The following is a 24,221-nucleotide window of genomic DNA, read 5'->3' as shown; positions in this document are numbered from 1 at the left end:
ATACTTTTTGTTGTGACCTTGTCATTTGTAATCACCTTGCTTTATCCTCTTTTATTGTGTTATTCATGTATTATTGTTATTAATAGAAGGGTTTTAGTTGTCTTGCTGCATTGTGCTTTCTATTATAAGATCTATAACAGTCTTTCCTGCCATGGGCAAGCAATACGTTCAAGGTTCTTGCCAGGACATGTTTGTACAAGGATAGCCCAATTTGCGCACAAGCTGGCCTAAGGTATGTTTCAATTTGGCTAGTCCTAACTCTCTTACCTCAAAATCACGGGCCATGGTAAAGCAGGAGAAATCAAGCCCAAAACACAAAAAAGGCCCACCACAATTGTCGTCTTAAAAAAAAATCTTGCTCATAATGTAATTTGCTAGTTTCCATTTGCTAACTTATTTTACAAGTGTCGATAAATATTTTAGTACTCAATTGCTAATTAAAACTAAAACTTAAACATATTTATTTCGTTAGTATAAACATAGCGATATATGACGTGCAAAGTACATCATACGATGCAAATCTTTGGTTTTTTTTTTATTTTTTTAATGAATGAATTCATAATTTACATGATTATTCAACATACAAAATTATTATAAATATGTTTTTTGCTTTAAAACTGAAAATAAATAAACTCTTACAATTTACGATCCCACTTACATCCCATGTTCCTAAGTAAGATTTCAATCTTGACAATCTTGGGTGTACAGGCTTTTCTTCTCTCCATCATTCTTCCAACTCTTCTATTAATTTAAATTGTGCCATCATGAATTTGAAACCACATTTTAACCCTTCAATTAATGTAAATTGTGCTATTTAAATTTTAGTAATAAAAAAAAAAAAAAAAAAATTCCATTTGTGCTCCGCTTTTGTATCATTGTAACCAAAAAACTAAAGGTCTATTTGGTTGTATTGTTTAAACGACACAACATATATATCCACAATAATTAAACAACGTTACTAAAACAACATTACCGAATGAACCCTAAAACTCACAAATCTTTAATTGCAATGCTACAACAGATGTCCCAATATCAATGATTATCCACAACCATCACGCGTCACCCCCTTTAGGAACACATCAATTAGCAGATGACATAACAGAATATAGGGGCATGTATGAATCATCCGCAAAATGCATACTTGCTACTTGGCAATCGCTTGAACAGTTAAAGGAATGACACGTTGCATAAACGTTCTATTACGGTAACAAACGTTTTTGCAACTATATGCACTAACAAAAAAGACATGGAAATTCCCTCTCTCTTACTCTCTCTGCCTTTTGCTAATTGCTATAAATTTTAAGTTCTACATTTCAAAAAATATATGTTAAAGAGAAACCAATATTGAAAAAAGAAAAAAGAAAAAGGGCGCAATGAACCCCATGTCACTCCAACTGCATGCAAGGTTACGGCAAACATGAAATTGGAACCAACAATCTGAACCACAGAAGCTTCATTCCCAGCATTAGGCATGGCTATCTTCCAAATTCCAGACTCAACTGTACAGGATTGGTCACCAACCACAGTTGATCAGGCATCAAGAATCGGAGAGCGATGGTTTGGCCACTTGGGGTATGCACGCTTGAATAGGCTCATGCACACGGTGTCATTCTGCTGAAGGACCCCATTTAAAATACACTTCATCACCCCTGAGCCAAAAATGAAGAGAATATCATTTAATTACTCAATAAACGCAACAAAACATGACATAATTTACAAAAGCAACGGTTATTAGAGTCCTTTAATTGACAATTTCATATAGTGGGTATGTTTGGAATTTTACATAGGACAAAGGTATGCATATACAGTTATAATCTTCATTCAAAAAAAGAGTATACACTATACACATCCAGATTCCCCGAAAAAGAAAAAGCAATAAATCACAACAAAAAAAAAGAAAAAAAAAAGAACTCATAATAAAAGGATTGAAAATGCTTTGAGGAACAAATGATGCCACTTTAATTTTCTATCATCAATATCGATGATGGCCACCATTTTCTGTCATGGACACATTCCCCACCAAAGGAATACAATTATTCTCTGTCATCCATACAAGACCTTGAAAACAAGGCAATCTAAGGATATTTGCATACAATGAGAAACTTTGACAGTCGTCGCAACAGTATGGAATTCATTTTTAACTGATCACAGATCACCACAATCATAAACGTTTCTATTTCTTTTCCCCACATAGATCTCCCAAACAAAATTTGAACAATCCCCTTTCGAGTCTTTTGCTTTTCTTTTTTATTTATAAAACACTTTAATATCATTACTGTGAGTAGTAGCACAGTTAGTCTTTATTAGCTTCAACATTCTGGTCATCATCTCAGCCCCCCCAAGTAAACATAATAACATTCCATTGGTCTTCAATGTTAAATAGCTTCATAAATGCTAAATATTTATATGTTTATTTTGTTTGTCAATCACCAAATAATCGTCCTAACATAATGCAGGTGACAGTATTCAGATCAACATAAATGGTGATGGTACCGAAAGGAAAAGTACTAATAACTAAGCTAAATAATGTTTTCAGTGTTATAATTAAAAGTGGGAAAAAAAAGGAACAAATAAACATCCAATCAAACATCATATCAAAAGCATGGTAGAAAGCATCAAACAGCAGCCTTAATCTGCATTATATCAAGCCTTTTCAGCGTTAGGATGGAACAAATACCACTTCCTTTCTAAAAGATTTATCTTGTTACAATAAGCACCATACCATGTGTACCGACAGGTTCTTTAATGCGACCCCGACGACCACATTTGGTCCACACTTCCACAGGCTGCAATATCCAACACCCACGTAAAAAACAAGTCACATAAAAAAAACCCAATCATGATGAATGTAGACTAAGTTTACACACACACACACACACATATATATATATATTTTATATGCAAATAGATCCTCTTACCTTGAACCATCTCACATCCTCAGGGTTATGAAACATATATCTTACCGCAGCCTTTAATTTTGATACTCTTTGCGGGTAACTGCATCAGAAGAAAGCTTGAGCTTAGAATTATATTTCATGAAGTGCATAAAAATGCCAAGTGTTTAGAAATAAAATGCTGAAAGAGAAAACACACAAAAGAAAAATTATAGCCCTGCCCAAAATTTTAGATATTTAATGTTCACTTCATGGAAAACTTTGTCAAAACAACATCATCTATGTAACGTGTATAGCAATCTATAGTATATAATATCAGTAAAAGAGAAGATTTTTATACTTTCAAAAGAAATGCTCTAAGTCTGACACTCGGATTGGACATAAGAGTCCAGATATCAATCAATTATTTTGCTCTCTCTAGTTATGGTAGTACATGGCCTTGGTTTCTTTGGAGGGGGAGGCTTATTTCAGTCACCAGAGTTAAGAATAAATCATACCCAGTTAAAATGATCTTCTTCAAGATTATCCGATCTGGGTCAACACTTTTTAATGACCCAACAGCAGCAACAGAAGGTGCAGCACCCCCTTCAGCACTCTTCAGGACTATCAAGGGAAGAGGAGGAAAAGAAATTGGGCCATAAATAGAAGCTACAGAAAAACGCCCTGCATGAAGAAACCTCTCCATCTTGTGCTTGTCTGAATTAATGTTGTCACTAGAGAATATAGGCCTGCAAAGTGATGGGATATGACCATAAAACTTCAATAATATCAATAGATGCTACAGCAAGCAGCAGTATAAAACACTACCTAGCAACAAACTGGCGAAAACCAACATGGAATACAAACTCCTCTTTGGATTTAATAGGAGCGCTGTATGTGTCATGCTTCTTTATGCTGCAAAACGTAGAGAAACATAGATAATTCATGAAACGGATATCAAAATAGACTACACAGAACCAGAGAAGTTAGAAACTGCTAAATATACCTAAAATGCAGCACAGACATTTTGGACTCATGTTGCAAAAGACCACTCACTATAACAGGCACTGTTTTTATCAGCGAGCATAATTTGCAAGCAACACTATTTGGCACTTCCTTTATATGCAACCTTACATATGAGCTAGCTGGAATACAGTCATCCCTGTTTCCTTGCTCCAAATCTAAAGCTTTAGAAAGAACATGTTTCTGCGTTCTTGCAAAATTATCAAATGCAAAAATTTTGGCATATTCCGGAGGTAGAGATTCCTGATATTTATTAAAAAGAAATTTAGTAGAGTTCTTGTCTTCTTGATATTCAGAGACAGTGTAGAGTATCACAGAATCACAAGAATGTTACCTTGGGGTCCCAGGAGGAAGTCCTAAAGGACTTGAGGCCTCTATACTTGGCAAAGCGTTTTCTAGCAGGAATATCTAATGGTGTATCCACTTCATCTGGATATTCTGAAAGAACAACAATCCATGAAAGAAAAAAGAAAAAAATCATCAACTATAGGCCTCGAAAAAGCTTATTTCCAAAAGAACTATGTTTCAATTATCAAATATACTAATATCTCATTCATCTGGAGCATGTAGACAACCATTCTATCACAAGTTTATATGATTGCACGTTAATCCACTCCTAATCAATAGTGAGTGGTACAGGCCAGCTATTTCCCCCAACTTCTTTACGTTTGTATGATCTTTTTTGTTCTTTTTTGGCTGGGAATATATATCAACTAAGCCACTGATTAAAGCTCACACACAAAGGATCAGTTTGATCCAGTGGAGCAAAATAAAACAAAGAAATTGAACAGTGTCTTACTGCAACAGAAAAAATATGATCAAACAGAGTGAAATTTAAATTTTGAAATGATTTGGGTTTATAAATAAAATAAAAATATAAAAATCAGTTTCAGAATGGTATTGGGCAAGTGAAAGATGTTTCCTAATACTTCCTAAGGAATCAATTTTAACAAGCAAAATAAAGAAAAAAAATAAAGAGAAAGAAAACTGAAGATAAGTAGGCCCATTCGCTTTTCAAGAGTAATTCAATTGCTTAAAGCATTCGCTCCCATGATACTGTACAGTTCGCTAGCTATAAAGCGTGACACTGATCAATAGAAATTTCAAGAAGTACTAATAAATGTTCAGGTAAAGAGATAAGTACCCTCATCTTCAGCATGTGCATTTTTAATCTTTTGAATCTCATCCTCTATCTGTTCCTTTGTTAAGTTCTCACCATCCTGCATTACAAAAGAGTATTTTGCATTCAATCCAATATAGAGTACTTGATTTCCTTAATTCTTGTAATTTTTTTACTTGAATTATTGATCCCTTGTACACTCACTATGTACTAGGGTGTTCCTTTTTTGGTATTAATAAAACTTATTACTTATCCAAAAAAAAAAAAAGTGCATTTTGCATTCTGTGAATCTGTAAGGGAAAAAAAATCATGACAGAGAAGTTCACAGTGCACTATATAAAGAAAGAAAAATTCCTGCTTTAATTTCTAGGGGTCAGCTCTGATGGTCTCTTCATTCTGTCTATAGTGAAAAGACAATTTCTTTTACCTTTTTTAGCCAGAGACCAAAATAGAAAAATACATGTGGTTTGCACCTTAATTGTTTCAAATGGATAAATGACACTAGAGAGACCCAAATGCAAATAAAAAACTCACCATCACCATTGAATCAATATCGGTTTCTTCATCTGAGTCCTTCAAATTTAAGGAACGTTGGTCATCATCAAGGTCTAGATTATTAGTGCCCTCTTGATCAGGAAAATCACTATCTTGTTTATCCAATACCATTCCATCATCAGCTTCATCATTACTATCTAAATCCTCCTCATCTGTATCATCCACAATCCAAGCAGCCTGTGATATATAAATAAGGCCTGTGAGTCTACTATTAACAAATTCACGTGAAGTACATATCTGGTAAAGAGAGATGTTAAAGAAATGTAGTTAAAACATAGGGCTTCCAAACATTGAATATGGGCACGAATTCATGCATACCTGGTATTCTGATGTGCCTCGAGGAAGAGCTCTCTTTCTCAACCTTTTTTGCTTTTGATTTTTATCAGCCTCAGCCATTTCTGCCTCTGTTGGCCATGTCTGATAAAAAAGAACCATGTCATCAATGGCAATTGTAACAAGAAAATTCCCATCACTCCCACAAACAGAAGAAACTGACATGGGTGACTAACATAATTTTTTTTTCCCCTTTTTGGGGGTGGTGGTTGAAGGAGCGGGGGGGGGGGGGGATTTCATTACAACTAAGAAGAAAATAAAAACAAATTAGGGATGAAGGAACTCTCTCTCTCACACACACATTTGGAAAGCAACCCTCAAGAAAGCAACCCTTGGCCTCTTTTATTTTAAATCTAAGAGATGAACTTAAAACATAATTAGGCACCCAAGGAAATATGTAGAATTACATACTTGATCCATAGATAAGAATATAGTGTTCTATGGAAGATGCATGAATACAAAGCCAATATAACAGCATAAGATAATCATGTTGGATAAACCACAACTTCCAAATCATAAGGTTAACCAAGTTTGATATACTTGATTAATAGAAAAATGGTTTCATATTAATGCAAGTTACCTGTTCTCCATCAAGAGGATCAGGAATGTTTTCAACAAGTAAAGGCTCTTGTTTCTCTGGGTCAGGAGCCAAAGAACGAATAACCTGAAATAGTTCAAATAAAATAGAAAAGAAATAGGACTACATCAGCCATATAGATATATTAACCCATCCCCAAGTGAGTGCAAGTAGTCAAACATATCAAAAGTAATATGAATTGCAGACAATGAATTCATTGTGTCATCACCATCAAAATTTTAGTACGTTCAAAATAAACCTGTAGTCTGACATAACTAACTATGAAACTGAGATAAACCTTTAGCTGTCAATCTAACAAACTTAAACCATTGGAAGCTTGCTTAGATTAGAATCATTTTTACTTTTCACTTAGAAACAAGACCAACTAAATGACAGACTTATTTTAAGTAGATACAAAGGCATAACCAAGTAAAAATCAATCACTTAAAAAATACAAATTCAAATACAGGATTTATTGAGATAACGTGAACAGATATATTTCTAAAATACTCCAGCATTCAGCGGAAACTAACAAAAAGTAGAATCAATATCATAATTTAGCTTGAATGACTTTAACTAGTGCAAATATTTACATGTCAACTTGTAGAGCTCAAAGCTACCATCAAGTAAATTGCAATGTATAACTTGCAATCAGGAAAAGAGTAGTTTAATTGAGGTAACAGAAATTTAAATTTCTGGTTAAATATGGGATAAGAAATAATAGTAACTCTAAAAAATGTTGATTGAATAAATTATTTTCAGAAAAGCATAGACTTCTTGATCCTCTATTCTCTCTCAGCCCTCTCGTATTCCTCTCTTCATCTCCTCCTAGGAGAGGGGGAAAATGATAAAATTAATATGCTCCACCCACATAACCTTCTTAACCTCTAGAGAGCCACATTATATTATTAGAGTAGTAATGAATAATGGCACAGCCCCTTCAGTAATTGAGAACACAAGTCCTGGTCAATTTCACTATATTAACCTGTTCCACAACCAAAGTAAATGTTTACCTCCACATCATGCACTTCATCTGCATCCATCAAGTCCTGCTCTTTCCTTGGATTTAGAGGAAATGGATCCTTAAGAATTTCGATTTTAGTCAACTGGTAATCACCCGCACCAGAAACATGAACCTGAAGTGAAGATAAATGAGACAACCAAGTAAAAAAGTCACCAGGGGCAAGTAAATGGCTGCTCTAGTTACCAGCTGATTCACTGAGAGGCTATGAGCACGCAAGTAGCCAGTGAGGAGCATGGTACATTTTTCTAAATTGCCATCATCAACCACCATATCAACCTACAATGCATCAATGAACAGAATAATTAATCAATAAAAGTATCTATATATTTTCATATGAAGTATAGCACTTAAATCATTCTTCTTATCTTTTTTTCTTTCCTTTTCAACGAGTGTATGGTAACTCCTCTACAGAGCAACTATTTGAGATTGAGACAATAAAATCTATCTTGTTCCCTACTGGTGCTACCTCTAAGTGAAGTCAATGTTAGTGAAAACATAATAGAAAGAAACTAGCACCGTTTGAGCCATGACGTAAGGCCGTTGATTTCTCCAGTGAGGAACAGTGAGCCTCTGCTCCTTGCTATGCCAGATGAACTGCAAAATAACATCAATATGTGAGAAAAACTGCATATCCAGATCTAGTTCCATTTAATTTTGCATGATTAGATTTATCAATATATATATGATTAGCACTTAGTGCTGATAACGGCAGCTCAAGATAAATAATAAAGACAATCACCTTGTGCAAATCATCCTTTGTATCTGCAGGATAAAACTTACAGTCCTCAGGAAATTCTGAAGCAAGACTAGACATACACGTGTTCTTTGAGTCTTGTCTTTTCTTCAGCTCAGTAGGTAAGTCCTAGAGGCAATAAAGAACATTTCTTTTTTCTTTCATGTCGTGTAATGGAAAAACTAATTTATATTCCCAAAATTTTCATAAATATTCAATGAACATCAACAAGTACATACTCGAATCAGCACAAAAGTGCTTGGCAAACCAAGAGACCTAAACACGGAAAGGCATTGACTTCCAAATGAATCAATATAGCAAGAAGGGCTCTCTTCACATGAAGAACTCGCTGAGGCCACAAAGGCAATCAGATCAGCTACCTACCATTCAAACCAGTCCCATGTGTTAAAAAATAAATAAAGTAGAAACCCCTAAAAACTGGAAAAAATAGGAAAAAGTACAGAGGCCCTGGACATACCTTAACCATTTCCATACATGATAGCAAATCCCCATAAGGTGCTTTCAATACCTAGAGCATATAACTTCCATTAGATATATACAAGTTCACAAAATAGTCTGGTATGGCAGTCATAATTTCAGAAGAATAACCCTTCATTCAGAATCATATACAAGAAAATACTAATGAAGTCTACATATATGAAAATACAAACATGCATATACGCTCTAGCGAACTTGAGTGGTAATTAACTGCTTAACATGAAACCAAAACAAAAGTCTGGTATGGCAGTCATAATTTCAGATGAATGACCCTTCATTCGGAATCATATAGAAGAAAATACTAATGGAGTGTACATATATGAAAATACAAACATGTATATACGCTCTAGCCAACTTGAGTGGTAATTAACTGCTTAACATGAAACCAATACAAAAATTATTTCCATCGTAGCACCCTTCACATAGCAAAACTTCCTCCTGCATTTTGTTGAAAAAAAAAATTACTTACTGTAGTTCTCAGCTTATACTCAGAAGAAGCAACTGTTGAAAAAGCAGCCCCAGCACCTTGTTTAGATAACAAGGACAGAAGATCCACAGCAAGTGAATCTACATTTACAGCAGCAGAAAGCCCAAAAAGAACCTGAAATTGAAACAAGTTAGAATAGAAAGAAGAAAAAAAGGGGCAAAAATACAGTTACAACCTATAAGGTTAGACTAAAATGACAATTCACCAAACTTTTTTTTTAATGACACGGAACCCCACCAGGGCCGGGCCCTGATCCACCCCTAGGGAGTAAACCATGGATACACAACTCCACCTGCCAGAATCATGTATCATGCAATTCACGGAGAATGTCTAGGTCTACAGCTCATCCCAAGCCTCCAACTACTAGGCTGCACCCTAATGGGTGAAAATTCACCAAGCTTACAGAGTATAAATTGATTTTTTTTTTCAAAATAATTAATAGAGGGAAGAACATACTAAAAACATGTAGAACAATGCACATAAAGGGAAAAATATTTATGATGGTATAAAATATTAATCATACATACAACACTAAATACTCACGATAACACGGGGAGGGCTTGTTGATCCACTAGTAGCCCTTTTCTCTTTCAACAGGGCTGCCTTTTTCTGCTCCCGTACCTACCAAGACAATATAACACTAATAAGAAATTGGGTAAACAATGTGATGAGAAAGAGCGAGAGAGTTAAATTAAAAAATTAATTACCATTCTGTTATGCTGAAGTCGGGCAGCCCTGGCACCCTTGGCAACATTGCCCCCGGATTTGGAAATCCTGCTCTTATCTAAACCACCAAAAATTTATATCAAATAAATAAACTTGGAGCCGAACGAGCACAAGAAAATCCAAGAAATCAAGTTGGCAAGTACACACAATAACATAAAAGGGTTTTTCCCATTTTTCTTTCTATCATAACACAATAAAACAATTCTTTCTCTTTCTCTCATGAGCAATCGGTTTTAGTCACTAACAAACTTAAAAATGGTGACTTTAATTTTCTTAAACACTTAAAGTGAGTGATTTTAAGTCCCTAACAAATCTAAACATACTTTTGATTTTTCTACTTTTAAAAATAAGCGGCATAATAGTAATGTACACTTTATCATTTCATATAAAAAAAAAAAAAGATCACATTTTAAACTTCAAGAACTGAAATTTCTCATGTGCTAGCTACCAACAATATATTAATATACAAGTAATGAAAACCAAAGTAAATTAAAAGAGCAACAATATACAAATGGAAAAATGAAATATAAAAAAAAAGAAGAGAGAAAGAGTAAACCTTTGAGGTCGGTTCTATGAAGGTTACGGGAAGATTTGGAAGAGAAGCGAGACTTGTGGGACTTGTTCACCTGAACCCTCGAGCCTCCCATACCTGATACCACCACCAACCAAACCAACCGCAATAACTGAACGTTGAAACCACGCTTATTTGTTTATGCGTCGTCGTTTTTGCGGTTAGGGGAGAAGCGAGAGCAAAATAGCTGCAATGCAAGCATGGCATAGAAGAGACAGAGACAGAGATAGAGAAGAGGGCTTCCAGGGTTTTGTTTAAATGGATGTATAAATTGGAAATTAACTAAAAACCTAAGGGTAGCTTAGGTAATTTACCTTCATTTATTTTCCGAACCTAAAATAATAGTAAAAAAAGAGCGCAAATTGGGCTGAGAATGGGCTTTTTTTTTTTTTTTTCCTAGAAAGCCCACACCTGTGTACAAGAAAGTCACAGACACAACACAAAAAACCCCTCTAAAGAAGAATATAGTTCAGTGCCTTTCTCTCTGTCTCTCTCTGTCTCCTTCGATCTTGATTAATTAGTCGGAGAAGAAGGGGATACGAATTAAGGTTGTGGAATCTGACTGATTTGGTGGGGGGGTGAGATTCTACCCCATTAAAGATTGAACCTTCATTACTTTTTTTTATTTCTTGCATTGTCAGACCATGCATAGAACTGGGTCTTATGCACATTCAATTATATTTTATGTGCTTTGTAGAGAGTAGTTGTATTATAAAAATAAGAAGATGTGCTTTGTAGAGCACATTGCGGTTCACTTCTAAAATTATTATTGTTAATATTATTGTCTGATGATTTATACTTTGCTTCTTTGTTATGCAGTTTCTGTTGGTCAAAATCTTTGAACAAGTACCTATGTCTGAGAATTCTGCTTTGCAGTTTTCATTTCAACTTCTGGCTTGCTACTCTTTTCATTTCTAATTGGGGAATATGCAGGTTGGTAGTGCTACTAACCATTTTACTTTTTCAACTTTTACATGTGTGTTTATATGCAGCCTTCATGTAAGCTGCGTTTGGTTCGATTCTGGAAACGCTTTAAAATTTTTCCCATGATTGATGCTCTTTAATTTTAGATTTTTTATAAAATTTTTACTATTATTTTTACTTTTTATTTTTAATTTTGTTTGAAGCAAACCCTTGTTGTCATCACATGTTCTCCTAGAATTATTAGCTTAGTGAGCATAAAAGTAGCTTCTTCTTTTTTTGGGTGTGTGTGCGCGCCTAAGCTATCATGATGAATGGCCTGCTCTCCAAATGGGTAGGCTTGCAGTTCTGAGTCAAAGAAACATGCAGAATGGAACATTTGAAAGTGCTTTGGTTGATTCAGTTATATATGATTTTTTTTTTTAAAGAAAAAGTTAGAATCCAATGAATGTATGTGTTTTTTTATTACTGACTTGTGGGGGGTAAAATAAGAAGCTAAGATTGGTGGTGGAATCCTAAATGACACTACACACAAAGTACACTATCCGAGTCTAGATTTTTACAACTTTATACAGGGTAACCCTATGAAAATTCCATATTCAAGTGCGAGCTAACAGATTAGCCTAAAATATAGATTCTTAACTTGCATATGTACTTGTAAATTTGTTTATGGAATGCTTCATTGTTGATCTAGTAGGCTTCAAGTGAATGTTCCAGGAAAGCCATTTAAAGCAATCATTGGAGTACAATTATTTACCTTATGATGGTGGAGGATACAACTTTTTTTAATTTTTTAATTTCAATTCATTAAGCACTTATCTGGAACCCTTAGTTGCCATACTTGGCCTTGTAGTCACTCCAGAGCTGATTAACTTTTTTTTTTGATAAGTAATAAGAATTATATTAAACTTGAAGAAAAAGCGAAAGCAGCAAAAACAAGGTGTTCCTGATGGTGAACACAAAAAACAGCAAAACAAAGACAACAGAAAAAAGAAAAGAAACTTAAGGGGCACTTCTAAGGGAAGTAAGAAACTCCAGAGTAGAAGAACATTTTGAGGAACCCCAGCACCTAGCCCATTCAAAGAGAGTACTTTGGCTAAGAGCTTGTATCTGATCAAGTGATTTTTCTATATCCTCAAAAGAGTGCCTATTTCTTTCCATCCAAACAACCCACATCAAGCAGCCAGGAACCATATTCTATATGTCTGAAGAAAATTTCCCAAACCAATTACTCCAACAAAACACCAAACTCTCCACTGAACCTGGCATGACCCATTGAATCCCAAAAACTTGTAACATTTGCACCCACAAAGAATAAGCTACAGGACAGTGAATGAGAAGATGGTCCACAGATTCCGCAGAACAGTAGCACATACAACACCTATTCGCCAAAGGGAGGCCCCGGAGCATCAAATTATCCAAGGTAGGTATCCGACCATGGGTTGCGGTCCAGAAGAAGAAAGCCACCCTTTTAGGAACCTTGACTTTCCAAATCCCCTTCCAGGGTAAGCTAGAGAGAGATATACTCCTGATCTTATTATAAAAAGACCGAATATCGAACTTACCATTCCCTTTAAGACACCAATGGGGACTATCACACCCAATGCCTATTGGAATCCGAGACTGAATGAAATTTAGGAAAGAGAAAGCAGCTTCTAATTCCCTCTCATGAAAATTCCTATAGAATCTCAAGTTCCAAAATCTAGTACTCCCATCCTCCTGATGACCCAACAAATCAGGAATGTAGGCTTCCTTTTCATGTGAACATGCATATAACTGAGGATAGCTGCTAAACAAAGTAATTTATTTTGGGGGCTTTCACAAGGCATGGTTATTAGTGGGGGGACAATGTTAGTATTGATTCAGTGATTTATCCAACTTTAATGATCCCATTATATCTATCTAGTCCATTTAGTTCTCTTTGAGTAAATTAGCAATTAGCTCTCTCTGACTGCTCACAGTCCTATCACATTTTTCATAATTTCTTATTTTTATTTTATTTTACTTTCTAAAATAAAATGTGGCATTTTCAGTAGAATAGCACCATATCCCAATGGGTTTCTCTCAAATACCATAACTTTAGCTTTTCCCTTCTGCCTCCCCTTGGGGCCAAAACTGACTTATCAAAAAAAAAAAAACCAAAACTTTAGCTGGATTTGTAAGAAATCCTGTTATGTTTGTGGATGAATAAATGGCTTTGTATTGAGTTGTATAGATTAGGGGAGGGGGGAGTTGAACCTTGGATATCTAATGCGGGAGATGCAAGAAGATTTTCATTTAATATTATTTATGTTTGCAAGTTAAATTGTATTTTTATGTTTTAGATCTTAGTAGTTTACTAGGCTATTAGTATTTTTAATATTTGGAAGCAAGGTTATTTTTGTAATCAAGGCAATTAGGGTTTCCTGCGCCAATTAAACTAGGGTTTAGCAATCCTTTACAACAAACTATTGTACTCCTTTTGTGAGATAGTTGATATTTTGATGAATGAAAAAATTGCATTTTAGTTTCTTTAGTTTAGTGCTGACTCTAGTTCCGCCTTAGGTGCTAACTCCTAGTGGTTTTTCTGCTTGGTGCTGACTCCAAGTCAGGCCTAGGTGCGGACACGTAGGTTATCTATATCTATATATACTATAAAACCGAATTCTATGACCAATATTTGAGTTTTTTTTTTTTACTTCTTTAGAGCTTGCCACCACGTAGGATTTGGAGCTCCACATTTTCAACATCAGCAAATATATTTTTAAAAAAACTCTTTCTTCCCAAAACAAAACCCAATTCTCTTCTAAAAACTAAAACTAAAACTAAAGCCCGTAACTCCTCTCTCTTCTCCGGAACTCAAAAATCAAGACCCTCTCCTGCCCCCAAAATCAAAATCCAAAACTCAGATGAGAAAGAAGTAAGTGATCAGAGGTAGAGCTGATTAGATATGTAGGGAAATGATTGGGGCGGTGCCAAATCCAAAGAGTCCCACACCCCCCTTCAAACGCTTCCCCTTCTATTGCTGCGGGTACCTGTTCTCTCTCTCAAATTTATTCATTGTTATTTGAATCTCTATCTAACTTTTAGAATTCTTTTATTTTGTGCCTTGCAGTCTTACATTGACGCTTGTCCCTATTTATTATTTTCTGGTAATTCTCCAAATTCTTTTAATTCCAAATTTAATCCGTTTAATTTAAAGTTAGGGTTTTCTAAATTTCAGTTATAGTGCCTGATAGGTGTTTGATGCTGGGTCTCAGTTAATTAATCCTTACTTTTTGTTAAAAAAGAAATCTACTGGCGAGTGTGAGAGAGAGACAAAGACAAGTCTTTTGATGTCGCAAGAGTTGTGATCTTTATAATCTTTGACTGTAGCATCAGTAATTGGCACTAATTTGCCAAGTTACCATCCTTCCTAGAATCTTCTCCATTTTGTTTTCTCTTCAACAAAAGATTCAATGTTTGCTTTCTACTTTGCCTAGATTTGATCATCTAAACTTTAGCTAAGGGATTGCTAAATAGCAGTTTGTGTGTGCATAACAGCGACATTCTGGATGATTCTCTATAGAGACAACATCTTTTATAACTATTGATATACCCTGTTGTCAATTGTTGTGAAAGATCAAAGTTGTAAAGAATTTTGCTTCAGTCATATCTAACTCTATGATCATTGTTACATAAAATTTCTTTCATTTTAAGTCATGGGTTACAATCAAATACAAAATATGTGTCTACTTTCTTGATTTCTTTAAAGTTCCTTCTATACAGGGAAAAGGTACAAGAGATTGCTTTTTCAACTTCAACTAATGTTTCTTAAATTTCATTATGGATTGTTTTGAAGTTTTTTCTTCACTTCTGTCAATGTTCAATTGTAGTGTGCTTAATTTAGTTGCATTTTTGGGGTGTATTTGTGCTGTAAAACATTCTTTTCATTCCCATTTAGAATATGTACTCCACGTGTTTGACAAAAAGTCTTACTCAAACTTGAAACTTACCGCTTAAACTTGAGACTTACCAAATAACACCATTTGAAATCCCAACCAAGGTAGTTGTAACTTGCACCCAAGTTGTTTCGAGGGCTATGGTTATGTCATAGGAAAAGTAGTTAAAGATTCTAGAATCTTTAATTATTTTCATTTGAGTTTAGGGTGAGAAAATGTGTGTACACACACACAAATTTGCATGCATATCTTAGATCCTAAGATCTTAAAAGCATACAATTTAGTTTGAATATTTATATATGTATATATGTTTATGTCTGAGCGAGTCTTAGAGCTAGAGCCAAAGAAAGTATGTAGGAATTTCCATCTTCAATCAAAGGTGAAAGTGAATGGTTCAAATGGAAGCACGAAAACCAAGAGGAGAATCCAAAGAGAAATTTCAAGTTATCTACTTAGATAAAGATTCAAATATGTGATTCTCTTTTGAAGATCATTTTTTTTCCTAATTATTTGTTGTGTTTTTTTATAAGGTGAAAATTTACTATCAACTTATGTTCAAAATGAAATACCAGCTTTCTAATTATTTGTTCATTAGAGTAAACTACAAACACAGATGTTCTAACTTTGTATTAGTTTGAACCTTATTACATGTGCAAATGTTTCAGTTATTAATGTTTCTTACTAGCAATTTTATGGACGCTATTATACCAAGAAAAAAAAAATTATGGACTCTAAAACGTTCTATAAGCTGGAATGTTCATAGCCAAACTACTTAAAAGAAGTGATAATTCATAAACCCATGCATCACACAGGCTAGCAACTAGTATCCCTTTATTTTCCAGTCTTTCAATCCTATTGCGTCATTTTTGGTATCAGAGCAAACACCAATCTGTTTGAAGCACCACTGCAGTCAATCCAGAACCAGAAGAAAAAAAAAAAATCTTTTGAACCACCATCACAAAGCCACTGTTAACCAACCCATTAGAAATTCCAATCACTGTTGTCTTCTTACCACCACTAGAAAACCCCACAAAATTCCTGCCCACACCACCATCTCGCCACCATTGACAAAAACATCCCAACCACGTCTGCCACCAAAAGAAAGAAAGAAAGAGAGAATAAAAAAAAATGGTCATTGTGTTTTCCACTGCCAGAAAGACCAACCAGCACTGAATTCTGCAATACCAACATCACCATAATCAAATCCACATCCATATTTTCTACCCAAACAGAAAATCCAGACCAAAAAAAAACACCATAGAAATCAAGTACCCAACTCTTCAAGCCCGGCCAGTTCAAGTTCCTCCTCTGTCTCAGAGTACCGCAAAGCCAACTCACTCCACCGGATCAGTACCGCAAGAATTCGTTAATGCCGATCTCACCCTTTCGTCCCAGAGCTGCTGCCCACAGCCATCACAAGACCACCACTGTTGCAACAAACAGCCAGTCCATCAGCCCAATATTAGAGGTAACCTGATAGTCCCATCTGAGGTCTTTCTTCCTAGCGGCACTAGGGTCCTTTATTTTCCAGTTTTTGTGAATAAGAATAAACTTGTGATTCTTTTACGCTGATGCCGACTCCAGTTTTGCTTGGTGCTGACTCCTAGGGTTTATCCTTTGCTTTTCTGTTGTTTAATTTTCCCCATAATATTGTGTGGTTGTCTTACGTCAATATCTCCTTTGGAAACACTAGGATGTGGCATTTGAACTAAAACTAAAGGTTATTGACAATTTGTAGAGAACACATATTGGCATATTTGTCCTGAATTCAGTTTTTCTAATATATAGTTGGGGCAGTACTATTTGCACTTCTTCAGTTTTGCGCCAACTGCTTGTTAATGTGATAAAATCTTATGAAGTCATGGGGAAGAGGAGTATTTTGCTTAAGAATTTGGAGACTGATTTTTTTTTTATTCTTTGGTTGATATATAATGAACTTAAAAATCAGATATGTAATGGAATTTCACTTATACATCTTCTTATTTCTGATTTGCAGGTTTCAATGGTAGTTATCTGGGGTGATGTAAATAATGGTTTGTAGATTTTCAACTAGGTTGTTGAATATTAGTATAGCTGGATTTTGTAGATCCAGGCAATTGGAAAAGGCTGAAGCGGTTATAATTGATGCTATAAGATTAGGGGTTCTCCCAGACGTGGTAACTTACAATACACTGATTGATGCGTATTGCCGTTTTGTCAGCATGGATACAGCTTATACTATTCTTTCTAGAATGAAAGAAGCTGGTATAAGTCCAGATGTCATTACATACAATTCTTTGTTAGCTGGTGCCACCAGGAATTGCTTATTATCACAATCGTTGGATATATTTGAAGAAATGCTTCAATCAGGTATACGTCCTGATGTATGGAGTTACAACACTTTGATGCATTGCTTTTTTAAATTAGGAAAACCGGATGAAGCTTATAGGGTTTTCCGGGATATCATACTTAGCAATCTTTCTCCCTGTCCAACTACGTTTAACATCATGATCAATGGCCTTTGTAGAAATGGATACATGGATAATGCCCTTGGTTTATTTAGGAATTTACAACGTCATGGATTTGTCCCCAAATTAGAGACTTATAATATTCTAATTAACGGGCTTTGCAAGGCAGACAGATTAGGGGCTGCAAGGAGTATCCTCAAGGAACTTGGGGAATCAGGTCTTAAACCAAATGCCATAACTTATACTACAGTTATGAAACGCTGCTTTAGATCTAGGCAGTTTGAACTAGGGCTTGAGATCTTGTCAGAGATGAAGAGTGAAGGCCATATGTTTGATGGCTTTGCATACTGCACTGTCATTAGTGCTTTTGTTAAGTTGGGTAAGATAAAAGAGGCAAATGATTGCATGGAGCAGATGATCAGGAATGGCATCGTGCTCGATTTAGTGTCTTATAATACCCTAATTAATCTTTATTGTAAAGAAGGTAAGTTGGAAGCTGCCTTCAAGTTGTTGGATGAGATAGAGAAAGGGGGTTTGGAATGTGACAGGTATACTCACACAATTATTATTGATGGATTGTGCAAGGCCGGCAATATTGAAGGGGCTCAACAACATTTGAGTTACATGAATACTATGGGCTTTGATTCAAACTTGGTTGCCCTCAACTGCATTATTGATGGGTTGTGTAAAGCTGGTCAGATTGATTGTGCAATGAAATTGTTTGAATCTATGGAGATTAAGGATTCTTTTACCTACACATCCTTGGTGCACAACCTTTGTAGGGCAAGGAGATTCCGTTCTGCATCCAAGCTTTTACTGTCTTGCTTAAAAGGTGGCATGAAAATACTCAAGTCTACCCAACGTGCTGTCCTTGACGGTCTTTGTAATTCGGGGTATACAAGTGAAGCAAGGAAACTTAAATCAAAAATTTGGTCAGCTCGTCTGTTACATTGATGATTTGCATATGTTTTTCAATTGTTATCCTATTTGGATAAGTGCTATCCTATTTGGATCAAGGCCTAAGAAATTGCCATGTGAATCCCCTTGTTGTAAGTGTCCAGTGTTTTGGACTAATAAGCCTTATACTGAGAAGCATGTTAGTACCATAGTCGATCTGATTTAATGGACAGTGACTCAGTATAGTTTTTGCTGTCCATACATTTCACATCTAACATTCCATCTGGTGATGCATACGATTGGAAGATTTTGCCAAATAATATTAGGCATATCCAAAGAAAACTAGGCACATCTGGGAAGCTTTTAGATGTGGCAGTTGCTTCAAGTTGATGGACTCACAGGTGAACGTCTTTTCTTATGCTTTGATGGCTGCTATACTGCCTTAAGGTTATCTAGTGAAAAAAGTGCTTGAGATGTTCCTTGGTGGAACATATGTACTGATCTTTAAAATAAAAAAAAAAAAAGAACTTTCAGTGGAGAGCTTTATGATAAAATTGATTTTGTTCATATTCATATTATGGCCCAAAAGTAAGTACCTAGTTCAATCAGCTTAAATTGTTGAAAAGGCTTTTTATTGCATAAAAGAATAAACCTAACAAGCCCAATTGGACAGTCTTCCTAGAAAATATATCTAAGCATGTGCATGTTATTAAAAAAATTTCAAATCATTGTTTCTTTATGCTATATTTGTTATCCTAATTTTTTACTTATTATTGGAATTATCTTTTGACATTGTTATGGGTGAGGAGGAAAGATTCAAATTCCTATTCTATAAATTAAAATATTTTCCAAAGCTTTCAGAAAATGTGGTGTTCATTTCTTCTGAATTGGCACCTCCCTATGCACAAAGTGCTTGGGGGTCTGGGGAGAAGGGTTTGAGTTACGAGATTAGTAAAGGTTCGAGTTACGGGGTTAACAACATATTGTAATTATTTCTGAAAAGAAAAACTATTGGACTATTTACTAGGATGATCTATTTGGCAAAGTCATGTAGTGATGGAGGGATATAAATTTCTAGTTTGTCTTCTTGGTGTTCTTGTCTTTGTCGTAACCTTTTGTGTTTCGAGTTGGTTAAAGGAACAATACTTTTACTTAATGATTATGGCTGTTTGGGAATGAAGTAACTCATTTGTGGATGTTAGAATTATGGTTAAGCGATTAACTTCACTATTTCTTAATAACTTAAGCTATGGGGAGAATTGGTAATATATCACGGTATCGAAGCAAGAGATCCTAAGTTCGATCCCTGTCATCACTCTACCTCCAATTTAAAATTATAAAAATCCCACATGTTGGGTCCCATTTATAAAGGGGAGTTTAGGCCCACATGTGAAGGGGAGTGTTAAAATTATGGTTAGGTAATTAAATTCACAATTTTCTAGTAGCTTAATCTTTTGTGAGAATTGGTAATATATTAGTGGAGATGGGTTATTGCCACAAAATATGGGGAGGAATGGGGTGGTTGGACTTTGGGTTTAGTTAGGGTTTGTCATGGGTGCAACTTTTGGAGGAGTATTAGGGCGGGTTGGAGCACTTTGCTTGTTTGTCTCTTTTGAGGTTTGAGATGACCATTGTCTGTGGTTTTGGCATGATGTGTGGTGTGGGAGTCAATCTTTGAAGGAGTTGTATCCTGCTCTGCTGGTTCTCTGATCAGAATGTTAAGGTTCATTCAGCCCTGGATTGCCAGGGAGGGGGATGATCAGTTCTGGAATGTGAGGTTTCATAAGATGTTTTCATGATTGGGAATTGGAGGAAGTCAGTTCTTATTTAGATCTTATTTATTCCAATCTCCCTAGGAGATCAAGGGGTGACAGAATGTAATGGAAATTAAAAGGTAGCAGCGTCTGTGCTGTTCACTCTTATTATGAGTCAAAAACACTTGTTTTGGGTTACAGAATGCTCATCATCGTGGGCTTGCGTAACCTATTTCATTAATAACTGTGACTCATTATCCAAAAAATGAAGTAAAAACTCTGCAGGCAATATGTTTGTAACTTACATGCAAGTCAGAAGCTTAGTATGTGAATTCTGGGTTTCATCTATGACATTCTTTTTTCTTTAGTTATTTCTTTTAATTTGACCTGCTATTGTGTCTAGTAGATCAATATTATCACAGTATTGAGAAAGTGCAACAACCTGCTTTATATCTAAATCCAGAAACCTTGTCCAATGGGAAAGATATAACTGTTTTGATGCTACTCTAGTTAGGTTGAGTAAATGCATTGCTGAAAATTTGTAGATAAGATATCAATGTGGATGCCTTTAATAGGCATCTGTATGCTCTGTTGCTTGATTTTAACAATTTGAAATGAAAGCTAACGGAGAAATTTGTGGGGGATATTGAGTATTTTGTTAAGATTATCAATCTTTCTCCTACGACATTGGTGCTTAAATGACATTACTTTAGTTTAACTCATATGACCTAGTGTCATGACAAGGACTTTACAGAATGCCTTTTGTTAGATTATCACAAGTAATTCTGCAGCTAATGTTATATTACTCCCTGTAAATTTATTCGGGTGCTTAGAAAAATTAAATCATAGTCTGATTAAATATAATTTGTACACACTAAAATACTTAACTGCATTGGCCTTGCATACAACTTTGATGGGTAACGTTTTATTCACTTTATCTTTTTTTGTTCAAGGTTCATGCGATGGGGGTTGAACACAGTCCACTGGTTGTCAATTTATCATGACCTTTCTTTTGTTTCCCTTTTTTGATGGCTTTCATTCTATTGGAAGAAACAGAGATCAACCTGTGACTCCTTGGTCCACTGAGGTTTTTATAAATGGCGTGTCTATGCAACCAACACTTTGTTTTAACTAATTAGACTCATTAGGCAATGGGCAGGGCCAGTGCTATTGCTTGTTTCTTCTGCCTAGAAAAGCTGACTAGCCACAAAATTGGAAGCTAGGAACAGGCTTTGCTATTAACACCTTTAAAGTTGGGTAGTCATGTCTTTGAAAAATGGGAAAGCAATAATTGGGATAAATGCATTATAAACATTAGGTGTCTGAAGATGTTCCATGGAACTTCCAAAAATATTGCCATATAATTTTTCTCATTCTCTCTCTGTACATAAATATGAGGGTAAATTATTGCGTTTTCTCTCCCTCAAATTTGGGTGATTTGGTCCCTCAATTTTGCAAGTGCTTTGTTTTAGTCCCCCAAATTTCAAAAGTGAAACAAATTAGTCCTGCCATCAACTTTGCATCTAATTTTAGTCATGTGGGCGCACCAAAAATTTGGATGCATAGTTAATGGAATGACCAAAATTGTTACCCTTTCAAAAATTGAAGAACAAAAGTAAAACACTAGATGACTTGAAAATTGAGGAACCAAAATCATGCATGCCCCATTTTTGAGGGACAAAAAATGAAATTTACCCTAACATTATGGCTGATTAATGAGGATTCTTTAACAATTTGTTCTTGGAGCTAGCATGTACACTGTCAGGAATTGTGAAATAAAATTTTTGTTTGCCATGGCAAGAACTTTCCACATAGTTTTCTTCCATGAGATAGAGTGAGTAATGCAATTATTTAGTCTCTCTTGGAGTCTCTATAAACAAAGGCCAATTGATAGATTCCATTGGTTAATGTAAAATGTTGTTCTTTACAAGTTAAAATATACCCACTAGTTGTCACTGTAATTACTAATTTCTATATAGGCTGGTCTCTCATTAACCTTCCTATAGTATTTTAGCTTTCTCACATCAAAAAAATTATAATGATGATGCTTTTATCATATTGTCTTGCATTTGGGAGTTGCCTTTTCTTTCCCCCCTTTCAATAGTATGATAAACTTATATCTTCTAGTTGAAAACTATGACATAGAATATGTCGTAAAAAGTTTGTTCTGAATAAAATTTATTCCTTTATTAAGTTTATTATGGAAGGAAAGTAGGAAAAATGGTTTTGTCTCCCCAACTACTACAGGATTGTTAATTTTCATTTGTTCCTTCTTTGACTTACAGGATCTTTTGTCTGTTAAATTGTTAGCCACCCCCTATTCATTCAATATTCCCTCATGACAAGATTAAATGCTTCTACAAGAACCAAAGCAAAAAGAAAATATAATGACGTAGAGATTGATGATCTGTTACCCCTTTGGTAAGAAATCGGCTTTCATTGTGTACTGGTTTGACTTGAAGGTCCATTATGTGATTGTGTAAGGACTACCAACAACATTCTTAAATCTCATCCAATTATGTCAAAATTTCCCCTTGATAGAAGCTACGCACATTTACTAAGAATTCTAGCTCTTGAAGTAGATCTCAATTTGATGACAGATTGCTCTGTTTTTAGGATTAGCCTTAAATTCTCTTGAATAATAATGGATACATGCATGTGTGTGTGTGTGTGTGTGTGTGGTATATTTCTTAGGGTGCCAAAAGGTGGCCAACGGGCAGTATTAGCAGGCTCAATGGTTTCCTCTGGGATGTAGAGTGAGAACTAGCATAGGATTTGACACTAGTACAGTTACTCATGACAATATTTGTTCATCTATATGAAACAGATTGTTTGTCTATGTCTTGGTATGTGATCTTAGACAATAATTGGATGATATTGGTGGAACACTAGTGATTAGTGAGGGAATAATGGCTGCCTTTGGGACCTGCTGCCATGTGTTGGGGATTAGAAATGGAGACATGTCATTTGGACTTTCTTCTTTACTTTTTCTCCTCTTCTTTTAAGGTGTTGTTTACTGTAAGCTGCTTGCTCTTTAGGTTTGCAAGTTGCAACTCATTCATGGGAGTTGGTGCTGTTGAAAACCCAGATCAGTTGCAATTCAGCTTGCTTTCTCTGGTTATCCCAAATAAAATGATCTTGCTCCCAATGATGCCAGTATAATTCCATTAATATGTTTTGGTTGACATTTAAAAAATCTGAATAATATTGGACTAAGAATTATCAATTTGTTGCAGGTCTTGTGGTAGAGGTTGGGCCTTGGTGTGATGGCAAGTGCCTTCCACCAAAAGCAATAGGTCTTGTGTTCAAGTCTGGGAATCAGCCTCTCCTATTCACCTCTCTCATATCTTACAAAAGTGGGAGTTTTGTGCATTGGTTACTACCTTTTGATTGCAGGTCTTGTGTAGGAAGAGGAATTGCATTGGATGCCTAATTGAAGGTGGCACAAATCTTAGTTGCATTGTTGGAGTGACATCTTTGAAGTAGCTTAGAAGTGTTATGATGTCTTGGCTAACACCCAAAGAAGATACCAAGCTTAGATGCACTGTGACGTGGGTGGTAAGAAAGTCAATGCTAGCAACAATAAGATTACTGGTGATTTCGTTTATTTCAAGGGAGATCTAGAGTATGCATACACTACTGTTACCTAAGCTATCCAATATAGCCTACTGAAGGATAAAACATTCTATATGCAAAATCAAGGTGTTATACTGTTATTCATTTATTTTGAGAATAAAGATATGATGAAGTTCATGGATATGA

At 35.3% G+C, this 24,221-nt stretch overlaps 2 protein-coding genes across 4 annotated transcripts; one reads left to right on the top strand and one right to left on the bottom strand.

The window, feature by feature from the left end:
- Nucleotides 1-1,120: 1,120 nt before the first annotated feature.
- Nucleotides 1,121-10,808, bottom strand: LOC142640429 (uncharacterized). Its single transcript, XM_075814513.1, has 21 exons — nucleotides 10,506-10,808; nucleotides 9,931-10,007; nucleotides 9,767-9,844; nucleotides 9,206-9,337; nucleotides 8,717-8,767; nucleotides 8,478-8,618; nucleotides 8,245-8,367; nucleotides 8,022-8,099; nucleotides 7,689-7,781; nucleotides 7,495-7,617; nucleotides 6,485-6,568; nucleotides 5,890-5,988; nucleotides 5,551-5,748; nucleotides 5,041-5,116; nucleotides 4,231-4,334; nucleotides 3,880-4,139; nucleotides 3,702-3,788; nucleotides 3,392-3,622; nucleotides 2,919-2,997; nucleotides 2,723-2,786; nucleotides 1,121-1,649 (listed from the first exon to the last, which is right to left on the bottom strand). The coding sequence occupies exons 1-21, from the start codon at nucleotides 10,594-10,596 to the stop codon at nucleotides 1,531-1,533; spliced, it is 2,388 nt and encodes a 795-aa protein (XP_075670628.1). The 5' UTR covers nucleotides 10,597-10,808; the 3' UTR covers nucleotides 1,121-1,530.
- Nucleotides 10,809-10,961: 153 nt separating this feature from the next.
- Nucleotides 10,962-24,216, top strand: LOC142641729 (uncharacterized). 3 transcript variants are annotated; one of them, XR_012845449.1, is made up of 5 exons: nucleotides 10,962-11,098; nucleotides 11,340-11,453; nucleotides 17,358-19,106; nucleotides 22,745-22,880; nucleotides 23,696-24,216. XR_012845449.1 is itself a non-coding variant. In XM_075816205.1 (3 exons), the coding sequence occupies exon 3, from the start codon at nucleotides 17,392-17,394 to the stop codon at nucleotides 18,760-18,762; it is 1,371 nt and encodes a 456-aa protein (XP_075672320.1). In that variant the 5' UTR covers nucleotides 10,962-11,098; nucleotides 11,340-11,453; nucleotides 17,358-17,391; the 3' UTR covers nucleotides 18,763-19,274. The 3 variants fall into 3 exon arrangements, 1 of the variants encoding a protein (XP_075672320.1); XR_012845450.1 differs by lacking the exon at nucleotides 22,745-22,880; XM_075816205.1 differs by lacking the exons at nucleotides 22,745-22,880; nucleotides 23,696-24,216 and having other exon boundaries at nucleotides 17,358-19,274.
- Nucleotides 24,217-24,221: the final 5 nt, after the last annotated feature.

This window comes from Castanea sativa, chromosome 6, assembly GCF_040712315.1.
Source record: "Castanea sativa cultivar Marrone di Chiusa Pesio chromosome 6, ASM4071231v1".
In the NCBI taxonomy this organism is placed as follows: domain Eukaryota; kingdom Viridiplantae; phylum Streptophyta; class Magnoliopsida; order Fagales; family Fagaceae; genus Castanea; species Castanea sativa.
The sequence above is the reverse complement of the archived record's forward strand: the minus strand, read 5'-3'. Positions and strand labels throughout refer to the sequence as shown.

What these genes read in the sequence shown, in the direction of transcription:
- LOC142640429 (XM_075814513.1), bottom strand. Translation starts at nt 10,596, where the DNA reads ATGGGAGGCTCGAGGGTTCAGGTGAACAAGTCCCACAAGTCTCGCTTC. An exon ending in ATGTCTGTGCTGCATTTTAG is followed by an intron (nt 3,789 to 3,879) that starts GTATATTTAGCA and finishes TACGTTTTGCAG; the next exon opens with CATAAAGAAGCATGACACAT. An exon ending in AAGAAGATCATTTTAACTGG is followed by an intron (nt 2,998 to 3,391) that starts GTATGATTTATT and finishes CTTCTGATGCAG; the next exon opens with TTACCCGCAAAGAGTATCAA.
- LOC142641729 (XM_075816205.1), top strand. Translation starts at nt 17,392, where the DNA reads ATGGTTTGTAGATTTTCAACTAGGTTGTTGAATATTAGTATAGCTGGA.